The 12,803-nt window shown below is 33.3% G+C and overlaps 1 protein-coding gene across 50 annotated transcripts in view; it reads right to left on the bottom strand.

Moving 5' to 3' along the window:
- MAP2 (microtubule associated protein 2) overlaps positions 1-12,803 on the bottom strand; it is a 300,883-nt gene that overhangs the window by 23,277 nt on the left and 264,803 nt on the right. For 22 of the 50 annotated variants that reach the window (XM_021074986.2, XM_084998926.1, XM_084998918.1 and 19 more), the window contains 4 exons: positions 10,214-10,275; positions 6,527-6,697; positions 5,426-5,573; positions 563-903 (listed from right to left, as the gene is read on the bottom strand). In XM_021074986.2, the coding sequence (XP_020930645.2) occupies positions 563-903; positions 5,426-5,573; positions 6,527-6,697; positions 10,214-10,275 (722 nt within the window). The remainder of the gene's footprint in view (positions 1-562; positions 904-5,425; positions 5,574-6,526; positions 6,698-10,213; positions 10,276-12,803) is intronic. The other 28 variants (XM_084998929.1, XM_021075002.2, XM_084998930.1 and 25 more) reach the window with 3 other exon arrangements.

Genomic DNA, 12,803 nt, shown 5'->3' with positions numbered 1-12,803 from the left:
GAACTGTCTATTAACTATCAACATGAATATCAGTCCTTTTCAATATTTAGGTAATAGCAGCCAGAAAAAAAACTTGGGAGCCATGCTCTGATTTACAATGAACATGAGGAAATGGTAGAAGATGTCACAGGAAATCCTTGGGGAGAAGGATGGAGATAAAAGTGGAATCACTAAAAATAGTCAAATGAGCTCACAGTCAGGATCCAAAATCATTCAAATTCACATTAGAAATATAACTTTAATTTCTTAAGATACACAAGGCAACAGAGATACCTTCAGAAAAGATCCATTAGGCAATCGACTGAAAGATTCTCCTCCACAGTTAAATCAATTTTTGTCTAATAATAACCAGAAGGAATGGACATGACATAGATCTACCATATTTTATAAGCTATCTTTCTCAGGTAGATCCAAACTCTTAGCAATAAATCATAACCAGTAACTCTTTAAAACCTCCATCTCCCTTTTGATTTAAGAACCATTAGCCTATGACATCAGGATGGCAACATAATTAACGGGATTTTACTTTGGCAGCAAATCTGTGCGTTCACATGATTCTTACCTGTCCCCCTTTAGGCTGATATTTGATGTTGTCTGTTGAACCGATTTTGGATTTGACATTCTTCAGGTCTGGCAGTGGTTGGTTAATAAGCCGAAGCTGCTTGGGAGTAGCAGGAGATTTTGGAGGTGTACGAATAATGGCCACTTTCTTCTCACTGGGCACCAAGATGGCAGACTTGGGGGTTCCTGGTGTATGTGGGGTCCTGGGGTAGCTAGGGGTTCCAGGAGTGCCTGGTGTGCGTGAAGAATAGCTTGGTGGGGTGCCAGGAGTAATGGCGGTGGAGCCAGGAGTAGTGGGTGTTGAAGTGCCACTTTTTCCTGCTCTGCGAATTGGCTCTGACCCTATGTTAACAAACAAAACCAAACCAAGACCCACAGTGTTAGAAAGTTCTCCTTGAGACATCCCTCTTCCTGTCCATTGTTAGAACTCATGACTCATTAAATTTCTAAAGCATTTAGAATATTTATGGATTACAACAATGCTCTAAGAGGTGAGAACCTCCTATTTTTAGGCTCATAAACTGGTGACCTTCTTTCGAACATGCATTGCTATCAACCGGAAGAAAATACTTGGGTTTTCCTGATTTACTGTTAGTTCTCACCATACATGTACCAATAAGTATTTTTTGCTTATGTGATCCTTAACACACACAGATCTGCTTTTAGTTGGAAAAAGAGACTGCACTTAATGTTCTTTGTGAGCTCACATTTACTGAAGATTCCTTGAATAATAGGCAGACCCCCTGTTCTTTTGCGTAGTAAGTTCATTCTGAGATCCAGGTGGATATACAAAATAAAACTGTATAGTTAGATCACATACTTTTGGCCTGTGCAGAAAACTATTTAGTGCTCAATAAAGAAAAAGTCTAGTTCTCTCCTTAGAAATGGGATGTATGTAACATTTTATGCACAGTGAATTTTGTACCCAGTTATATTAGCATGCATTTTTTTATAAGAAAATTTGTCTTAGCTCTTACTACAAAAAAAAAAAAAATCTATTTCTTTTCTTAGAAAAGTAGGACGTTTTAACAATATATTCACAGTGAACCTTGTGCCAGATTGTGTTTTCTCCTATATTTCCATTATTGTTTGCAGTTTGGAGTCAAATCAATAAACCCTCGCTGTCAATTATACAAGGTATAATGAGATGCGCTTCTTTACCTCAACTTGATGTTAACCTCACTTTATCACTGAACGCCTTTCCCCTCATTTTCCCGTTTTAGGTTTTTCTCACATTGTCTTTTATCCTTTTAAATGAGTTTAAATGCTATTTCAAATGCTTTTAAAAAAGGAATAAATACATAAGTAAGAATACATACCTTACAGATTTTGAAGCATTTTTGTGAACACCAAACATTTGATAACCAAATATACACAAAATAGAGGCAGCTCTCAGTATTTCTAATTTAACAATGAGGGCATTAAAGCTCATTTACCCAGGTGATATTATTTTCTAAGCCAGATACGACATTTAGCTTCTTAATATTTGTTGAACTTTCTCTTAACTCTTAAAAATATTTTAATACATTGATTCAAATAATAGAACACTGATTTACATTGTTTGCATTTATTATACAAATTCTTTTACTTTTAAAAATCTTTTATAGAAGGGCATGATTTTTATTTTTTAATACTGACCATGTATTCTTTGTAAAATCAATGAATCTTCTAGGGATCTTACGGATGGTATAACTCATTAATTTTAAAATCAATGAAGTAAAAAGGATCTAAGAGCCAACTGATATAATTAATCATCAGTGCAGAAAGTTCTTCCTCAGAAGGGGTACAATTAATCATTGCTTAAATATTTACAAAGAGTGAGCTCGAGAGTGCTTCTTAGATCTCTGTAGTCTGTAGACACAGTAAATATACCCATTGGTCTAGGCTCAGTTTCCTGGAGAAACAGGACAATCTTACTTCCTCTTTCAATGAACAATTTCCATGTATCAAGTGAAAGTTGCCCTGGGTCCTTCTGGTCTTTTAGCAGAAGGGTGAAACATCGGTAGACTCTTCAGCTAACAATATGAAATGGGATGTGAGAAGAGTAAAGTGACAAATCAGCGATTTTTTTGTTTGTTTTCCACAAAAATGACATTTCAAGTCCAGGCTCACACGACCACATTCAACTTGGCTTTTTGTAGTTTCCTGGCTACAAAATTTGTTTATGGGCCAAGGTTTTGATGTTGGTTTGAGTCAGTGACTATGTTCCAAAATACATTATTTCTTCAGATACCTTATTGCTTCCTCAAATGTATTCTCCATCACTTCATCACTTTTGAATAGCTCATTTTTGGGGGGAGGGATTATCTCTACGTTATCTGCTGCTATACTTGGCACTGGTGTCATTTATGGAGGCTGAACACAGTGGGACTGCAACATATTTTCTTTTTTAATTGTACAAATTTAACTCAGAATTTATCTAAGTGTGCTGAAGTAGTTTTTACTTCATGGAGACTGAGTTGAGGCAATATTCTGGATGTACATAACAAAATTTACTAAAAGCAATATTTTTTAAAAAGTAGGAATTATTTCTATACCCCTAGAGAATGGCTTTAAGCTTTGAAAAAGTAAAAAGGAAGAAGGTTTTGTGTTATATCTGGAGAATGAGAAAAATAAAAGTATTAAAAAGCTCTTACCACTGCTGTTCAATAGATATGGCCAATTTTTATTGTAATAAATTATGTTCTAGTCATCAAAAATGACAAATCTGAGTGTTGCCTATTTATTCCGAAACAAAAAGATTAAGTTACTGAAATAATTGAAAACACATTTAAGTTACTCTATTACACTATCATTCTTATTTATCTCGTCAACTCAATGACAATGTTTTTCCTTTCTCTTGGGCTAAGTGAACTTCAGGCAGAATAGTTTCTTTCAAATCTTTTCAATAGCTGTACAAAATGCTAGAACATTCATTCCTGTGTGCAGTGATGGAGATGAGAGGCAAATGGGAGGAGACAAACTGCTTGTTCTGGTAATTGTCCCTGTGTCTTTTAGCTATTGCTAGGTACATATAAAATAGACTAAGTCCTCAGATGATCAGAACATCAGTTATGTTCATTACCAAATAATACAGTGCCATATGCTTCTGAACGTAATAAAGTTAGAAAGTCAAAATAGAATTGGCTCAGAACATAAAAAAGCAATTTGTATACAAATCCATTTTAAAAGGCAAAGCACAGTGGCTCAAAAACGTGGATTTATGTGAGAAAAGCACCATTTTGCTTCCATAGCAACCAATACAGGCATAATTCCAGGTGTGCCTTTGGGGAGCACTTGGTTATCTCAACACAGTGTTATTACTGAAGCCCAATATTGGGAGTTAAATTATTTTCTCTGGAGATGACTAACACCTAAATGTCTTTGCTAGTCCATTTGAATACTTTGTATATGTTAAGGTGAGAAACACTTTTAGTGATTTCAAAGGGTTCCTAGCATGTATTTCAAAGAAAGTTAAATGCTTCATGAATCCAAATAGTTGGAGGCACAATTGCTCTAATTATAATGAACACATTCATTGTAGTCAAACAAACAAAAACAATACTATTTAAGTGTCATACAAAATAGTTACATTTGAAATGGAGTAATTACTATTAAATATTCAAAAAATAAGCGGTGAAATCAACTGTAATGTGATAGTGGTCGCAATTTTCACCACTTTGTTATGTATTTTCAATGACAGAGATGCTATTCTCCAAATGTTTCTACCATTTTTTTTTTAACAGTTTTTAAATGACAAGAACATTGTTCTCCAAGTACTTCTACAGAACAGGTCTCTTGAACTCTTTCTTCCAAATAAATAGAGAAAAGACATTAAGAGGACAGGTTATGAATTTATCAGGGGGCTGAAAACCAAGTTCAACCACTTCCTAGCTGTGCAGGTTGCTGTCTCTGAAAGGTTAGTTTTCTCATCAGTAGATTTAATGAGATTCTTAATACTTAACGATCAGCATGGTTAATTAAACTGATTCAAAAATATGTTTAAGATTTTAGCATCTATATGTGATCAATAAATGGTAGCTATTTTTGTGGTGATAAAGCACATTTTTGAAAATAATTTGACTTACTAGATAGTCTTGGTAGCAACACAACACATAAGTGGGTAATGATTGGAACATTTACATACTCTACATAAACTGTGACAATTGCCAACCAATACATTATGAAATCAAAAGAAATCAAAGCTATTGCACACAATGTGCTATGCTTACAAACTCACTGGAATGCAAATTCTTCACAAGTTGAGCAGGAGTCTTGATTTTGATTGTTGTTTTTTTTTTTTTTTTTAAGATATTGTGATTGTTGATTTTCTAGTTAGATTTTAGGACTTGAAATTCTAATGAAGGTTAAGTTTATACAGGTATGTATTTTAAAAATCCCTATTAATTTTCTCTACTAATTAATTCTTTCAAACTTTCTCTTTTATTTTAAATTTGAAAAAGGAGAAAAATATACTGTGAAAATGACTTCACTTCAATCCTATTTAATGGGTAATAAGGTGGTGTGTACTCATTTCCTCCATCAGTTGTTTTCATTCAAACAGTTGTTTGGACCCATTGATAGAACAGGTTTCTCATTCTTAAGACAATCTGTTTTTTTTTGTTGTTTTTTGTTTTTTTTTATTTTTCCCATGCCCATGACATGCAGAAGTTCCTGGGCAAGGAACGAACCCCACTCACAACAGTGACAACAACAGATCCTGAACCACTAGGCAACCAAGGAATTATCTGTCTTTAATGCATGTTTTATTTGAAAATGCTAAATAAAGTACATCATAAGCTATTCCACTTCTGCAATTTTTTTTTTTTTTTTTTTTTTTTTTTTTTTAATGATTAAAAAGGAAGCCAAACCAAAATGAACCTACTCGTGGTCCGCCGTGCTGAAGAGGAGATAGAACTGTTGAGAGAGAAGGAATTCTCATCTCTGTCTCCTGACACACCTCGGCGAGGAGGGAGAATGGAGGACGGTCTCGGCAGAGAAGAGCGCTTTTCTGGGCTCTTGGTTACTCCATCCTGATTGGGGGAAGCGAAACGAGGTTGGTTCTGGTGAATCTTCGCTTTAGTTATACAAGATGATTAGATTGCTCAGGTTAATTTTCCTCCTGTGCTGACTGATAGACAAATTTCTTCTCCTCCACCCTACTGAATTTCACGTATACTTATAAACATTTCTGCTTCAAAATTCAATGTTCAGATTCGCCCAGATGTTTTATAAAAATATGCTATTTCAGAGTTAGTGCTAAAACTGGATTGTGAAATTCAAATTTGAAATGATAACATGGATAAAAATAATGTACTTCAGTAGTCTTCATGTAATTAATAATTTTACTGAGAAATCTTCATCATTTCATCATGAAAGCATGATCATGTATTAATCAGAAAGGACCGGCAGAAGGGCACTGCATGCATAATATTTAGCAATGTCCACAGTTATAAACAGTGCACATATGCGACAGGCATGCTAAGCACTTTACATCCATTTATGATTTAATTTTTTCCAAAAAATGAGATATGCATTTTTGGAGCCCCATAAACAGGCTTCATCAGTTTATATATTTTCCAAGTTCACTGAGTTGGGAGGTAGCAGAATTAGTATTAAATCCTAATATGTCTGATGCTGCACCCAAATTGTCTATTATATTATATATAATGTGATTTGTTATTGTTAGAGTATACAGTTTGATATATAACATTGCCATATGAAATGCTATATATATTTCATATTTGAAATTAATAAGTTTATTAACTATCAAATAAATAATTATCCACTGTATATCTTAGAAAAAGACATTTTTTATTTTTTAATGATTATACTGTTTTGAAACATTGTTTTTAATAAGGTCTACTGTTTATATGTCAAACACTTTAGAACTGAAAGTTGCTGTTACACATTTACTGAATTGTGTTCTATTACCTTCTCCCAAATGATATTCCTTTCTGTACTTTTGATTGACTTGCTGCCTTACCTTGTTCCCTGATTCTGAGTAGGGCAAACGGCCTGTGGAGCCCGCCGAGGTGGGCTGTGTTAATAAACTGTCAGAAAATGTGGCCCTTTTAGTCGTATTAGGGCAGGCTGAGCTGCTTCTTGGGGACTTTGTGCTACCCTGTAAGGCAGGAATCTTTGACAAGGTAGAAGTCTAGCCATGAAAGAAAACAAACAGAAGCACAAAATAAACCAAACTATGAAATAAAAGGAAAATTAAAAAAGAACATAAACATATAAGAAATTAAATGTCTACTTTTAACAAGAACACATGATAAATGGTTATAATCAATGACAGAGATGTACATTTATGTGAGAACAAGAGATTTCCATTGAATACCTCTTTTTAACTGGAGCTAACTTAAGGATACTCATATAATGAGAACATAAATGAAAATATTACTTTACTTATAAATTCTATGTATAAGGTCTCCGGTTAACCCATAAGTCTTATGGATTACCATATTTGGAAAATATCTTGAGAGACTGTTGGAACTGTTCCTTTAATAAACACATCCTTTAAATGGTATATATAATCAATATTTTGATCACACTTCAAGAACATTAGAACAAAGTATATTTACGGTCTAAGAATGGGAAATATTTCTTTTAAGTTGAGAAAATGTACTTTCAGATTATCTACACTGATTTCATCAAAAATTGCAGATGTTCTATGTAACGAGTTCATTTTATGAGTAAATTGCATGTCAGAGACCAAGTTATACCAAGTAACATTCTTATGCATAGGCCACAGTTTGTATGAAGTGCTGTAAAGTCTAAAAATGAGTCAGAACTGAATAGATTGCCCATAAAAATCATAAGACTTATTTTACAGGTGTTGATAATCCCTGGGAAGGTTGTTGATAAGTGCAGGCGCATGTGGGTTGGAGCTGTATATATGCAACTTTTGGAGAAAGCTATGCTGGCAACACCACGTGTCTCATGGAAGACTGTTAAAAATATAGACAAGTATGATAAAGCCAAGGAGAGCTTTAACTTCAAATGATTGATATTATTCAGCTGTTATCAAAAATAGCAATTGAAACCAAGAGTTTTATCTCAAATTTTAACCTCTGTGGCCAGTTCAACAGAAGCATAAGTATCTACCAATCTCTTGCTAAAAACAAAAACAAAATAAAGTGAACAAACAACAAACAAAAAAACCCAAATGAAATGAAAGATTATAGGTTAGGTTCACAATAAAGATTAATTAAAAAATGAAAGAAAACTGTTCTGATGGATGTATTAACTATCAGACAAATAAGAGTTAATCTTGAGGATTGAGAAAACTTATGGGAAGAAGATGAGGTTACAAGGGGAAAAGGATATTAAATGAGAAATAGAAAGAACATAGTGGTCTAATCTCCCTTCTTCAGAAGAATGAGATGGGCATTCAGGAAAAAAAAATTAGTTTTGGGTCAGAGGTATAAAGTTTTCTGTCCTAAATGTAAGCACTGAATGCTAATTCTTTTTGAGTTAGTTGAAGGCCAAGGGACTTGAAAATTTCCTAAAGGTTTCTCAAACAATGTACACTTACAAATTATTTTTTTCTTTTCTTTCTTTCTTTTCTTTTTTTTTTTTTTTTTTTACAAATTATTTTTCTAACCAGGAGAAAGCTCAGACTTACTTTCTATATCTGCTCCTAAAGACTTCCACTTTTTAAATAATAGTAACTATTACTGTTTATTGAATATACTATGCCCTAAGAACTATAGTGTACTGATTTATAAACTTACTATAGTTAATATTCACAACTTGCTTGTCACAAAGGAATTTTTACTCTCCCCTTATTTTTGGAAAATTAAGACACAGGAAGAAGATCTTACTGTTAGTAAATGTTCAAAACTGGACCTGGTCTGTTTCATAACCCTGCACTTAACTAATTCAACTTACTAGGTCCACATCAGAAGGTAAAGAGATACACATCTTGAAATAAACAGTGTGGCCAAAATAAAGACTAAAATTACTGAAACAAAAAATGGATTCTATGGCTTGCCATGTGTTCAGGAATATGTCTGAAAACATTTATATAAAAATCAAATATGCATATAATTTTTAATCAACATAAAGCCCCTTGGGTTCCAGATGATATAAAAGGTTTGGCTGTCACTGAAAATAAATTCCTATTTTTCACAATAAATAAAAAGTGGAAGTCTAACATTTGATTAGTTGTTAGAATGCTATCAAAGAATTATGATATCATATCATATATGATGGCTAAGACCCAGATTATTGTAATACATTACTATGTTAATGTATTAATATTAATGTAATTGAAATCATTCAAATTATTTGTTGTAATTTTAAGATTTCAGTAGAAGTTTTTTCATTTTTTTCTTTCATTGAAAAAAAGTAAAATATTTCATGTCGGCTTAGGTCTTTTGAAAGTTTAAAAAACATGATTGGTATTATAAAAATAAAATCTGCAAAACAAGAAATACAAAAGATTTATAAATATGGATGCTAAACATCATTAATACAAACCAAATTAAAACAACAGAATGTTCCATCTACATAACTTGGCAAATATAAAATAGTATAGGAACATGAGGTGATAATAACGAACACAGGTATGTTTACATACAGTTGGAGGTTGTGTAAGTCAGTAGAACCTTTCTGGAGGAGAATTCAACAGTATCAAGCAAAAACTTTAAATATGGACTTCCTTTTTGAAACAATGATTTTGCTACTAAAAAATTATCCTAAGGAAATGCATGTGGATATGTTCACAGATTTAGCCACCAAGGTTTCTACAGTAATAGTGCTAAAATAACAGAAAATTAGTTTGAATGTCTAATAAGAGGAAACTGGTTAAGTATATCACTGCAAAAAATAAAATCCAATATTATATAATCATTAAAATGATGTATGAGCATGTTTAATGATGTGGAAATCTGTTAATTAAGAAAACCAGGAGTTCCCATTGTGGTGCTGTGGAAACGAATCCGACTAGGAACCATGAAGTTGCAGGTTCAGTTCCTGGCCTCGATCAGTGGGTCAAGGATCTGGCATTGCTGTGGCTGTGGTGTAGGCTGGCAGCTGTACCTCTGATTAGACCTCAGCCTGGGAACCTCCATATGCTGCAGGTGTGGCCCTAAAAAGACCAAAAAAAAAAGAAAGAAAGAAAGAAAACCAATAGTGTTTCCACCTTTGTTATTAAACCCTATAAATGCGTAGAAAAAAAAATTAGGATTTTTCATCAAAATGGCAACTACAGTTATCTTTACATAACGGAACTATAATATATTTTTACTTACTTTGCTTATCCACATTGTTAAATTTTCTCACACTCTTATTTTGTAAAAACAACAATGAATATTGGTAAAATATAGTTTAGTGTTGCTTACAAATGGTTTACCTTGATTCTATAAAAAGTAAGTAACCTGGGCTCCTCGATTTTTGCCAGGTCATTGTGTTGTTTCATGTTTTTGTCTTACTAACAAACAGGCAGCCTACATTCCCACCCTGCCCTCACCAACCACTGTCACATTCCAGAAGACATTAGGACATGCTCGAATGCCATCGAGAATCATTCTGGGTGAGTGAACCATTTAAAATGATTTAAAAGAGTGAACATCTCAAGTTTAAATTATATTCAAAATGATTAAAACATTGCCACTATTACCAAAGGGAACTTTAAATGAAGAATGAGAAAAGTCACTTTACTCACAGAGACTTTGTCCTTTGCCTGTTTAAATACGCTGGGAGCCTGAGCTGATTCACCAGCTGCTGCTGTTGAAAGAAAAGACATAAATAACCCCAAACTTAATGGCTAAAAACCACATAAATGCATTTTTAATACCTTTTGGATATTCAGTTGTGTCACCAGACTAATGCAAAGTGAATTTTGTTTGTATTGAGACTCATATTCAGTTACTGAAGAAACCTGAATAATAACAACATTACAGTGTGTGGCTCCCACTGCAGCATGTGCTAAATACTATAACCCAGCGTTTACTAAAGCACAGGTAAGCACACCAAATAATTTTCTGTTACCAATGTATCCTTAAATTACTATTATATATGAGGATAGATCCTTTACAATGGAAATCACAGGACAGTACTTCAAATGCTGCAGACTTTAAGGTAAAGGGGAGTGTTTGGTTTTTAGAGTCGGCATCATATAAGAATATGCACAGGGATTCCCAAACCTTCTTCATGCAGCCCCTGGCCTATCTACAGATACTTCTGCATTTTATATTCTAAACTGTCATGGTCTGCCAACCCTTCTCCCTCTGCACCCCTTCATTTCACAATATGAATGACACACTTGTTTGACGCGAAATGCACCACATGGGAGGGGAAGGGAAGAAAAATAGTTTGTCAAGAAGAGAAAACGTGAGAGGAATTTTAAGTTCAGTAAAATAGGACATGTTCTACACATGCACTTCCTGTATGAAATTATTACCACATCTGTTACTGTTGTTTCTCTTGCTGCTGTTTTATTCTTCTGGTTTCAATTGTAAACTCCACCATCGCTGGCATAATTTCTGTTGACAACTTACCTGACTTGACTTAAATATCTCTCATGATTGAATACAATCCTTTGTGATTTAGGAAACTATCCCTATTTAAAAACTGGGCTTGGAACATAAAAGGCACAAGCTTGTGTGTTTACTTCCACCTAACTTTACTTTCACAAGAGAGAAATCCTTAGGAAAAAAAAAAAAACGCTTATCCTTATAAGCACTTGGAATGAGTTTCAAAAAGGTTTCTTATGCCATATGCAGCTCTAACACAAAAATAATAATGGTCTACAATATGTTCTATGCTATTTAGGACTGGCTAGTAAGATTATTCACAGATTCTGAAACTAATTTTTTTTTAAAGAAGCAGCATAAATTATGCCTCTTTACTATTTCTATAACATAGCTCACATTTCTGTGATAAATATACTTTGCTTTAAGCCAACAGCACTCAAGTATGGTATATGCTTTCTGTTTGAGTATCTTAATATTTGAATAAAAAAGGGAAGATCCTAATTAGTCCAAAGATCTTACATTTCCTTTAATGAGGGAATTAAAAAGGCAATTTACTCTCAATGTGGCAAATTGAATGCCAATGACACGTAGGTGCTGTACCAAATCATTTGACATTTCCTCTGAAATTTTACAATCCTAATATACTTTTCATCCTTTCAGGCAGCATACAGGATTTTTATGCCCAAACCAAGAGATTCTGCCTGTGCAAGAATTTTTCTAACTAGAGGAAAAATTCCAAGTTTAATGAAAATGTTCTAAGATGTACTATAAGATTTAGAGATGTCATGTTAACACCTAACTCTTAATTTAGAGAAACTCCTCACTCTAAGCCTTCATCATCAAGGTCTCTGCATAATTATAAGACTTCTACTTTCAAATCCTGCCTTATATACTAGTTCTTGAAAGAAGCATATCAGATATTTCCTATGTGAAGAACACAAATTAAAAAAAATTTGAAATTTTTAGTGGCTATCATAACACCATCAATTGCCTTGATTTTCTTTTTCTAACAAGGGTTAATGCTGCTCCTAACCCTTTAAAGCCATCCGAAAATTTAAATAAAGGCACTTCTCATGTATAATGGAAAGGAAATACTCCTTTCTGACCTAGTAATCCGATACCTTCTTTTGTAGAATACAAGTATGCCATTTAACCATTGCTAAAATAACATATATTCTAAATTAAGAGCATCCAATATAATTATAAATTTAAAATAATACTTTGCACTAAAATTTAGGAATAGAATTTGCATTATAAATATTATACATAGGCTTTTATTACGATTTGTGGCACATTTCACTCCTTCACTACTTTTTTAAACAGTAAAAAAACAAGTATATTTGAAGAAGACAGGATGAGAGGAAGATGGCAAAATAGAAATAAACCTAAATTCTAAGATATTTGGAGGGAGGAAGTTTTATCTTAAAATTTTGAATACTACATCATGTATGGAAATCTAGCAGTTTGGATCCAACACATTTAAGAAAATCCCAAGGACAAAAATGTCAGCTAAGAGATGCAATATCATCATAAAGCCTGGCTAATTTTGGATATGAAAAATAAAATCTGATGGAATTACCAGACCATTTCCTTTTGCTTTTTTTTTTTTCCATCCAAAAGCAAAGTAATTTTTCAACCATCATTTCACTCTAGGTTTGCTTTTCACTTTCCATCTCAAAATCAAAATGCACACTTGGTGGTTCTCAGTAAATTCATCAACATCAGTAACAGATTTGGCAGTAACAATATAGAAAATAGGACAAATATGTATGGGTTTAA

This window comes from Sus scrofa, chromosome 15 (genome assembly GCF_054392235.1).
Source record: "Sus scrofa isolate SSC_HxYL_T2T_F1_AM1 chromosome 15, Sscrofa_HxYL_maternal_Yorkshire_Landrace_v2.0, whole genome shotgun sequence".
NCBI lineage: Eukaryota > Metazoa > Chordata > Mammalia > Artiodactyla > Suidae > Sus > Sus scrofa.
The sequence above is the reverse complement of the archived record's forward strand: the minus strand, read 5'-3'. Positions and strand labels throughout refer to the sequence as shown.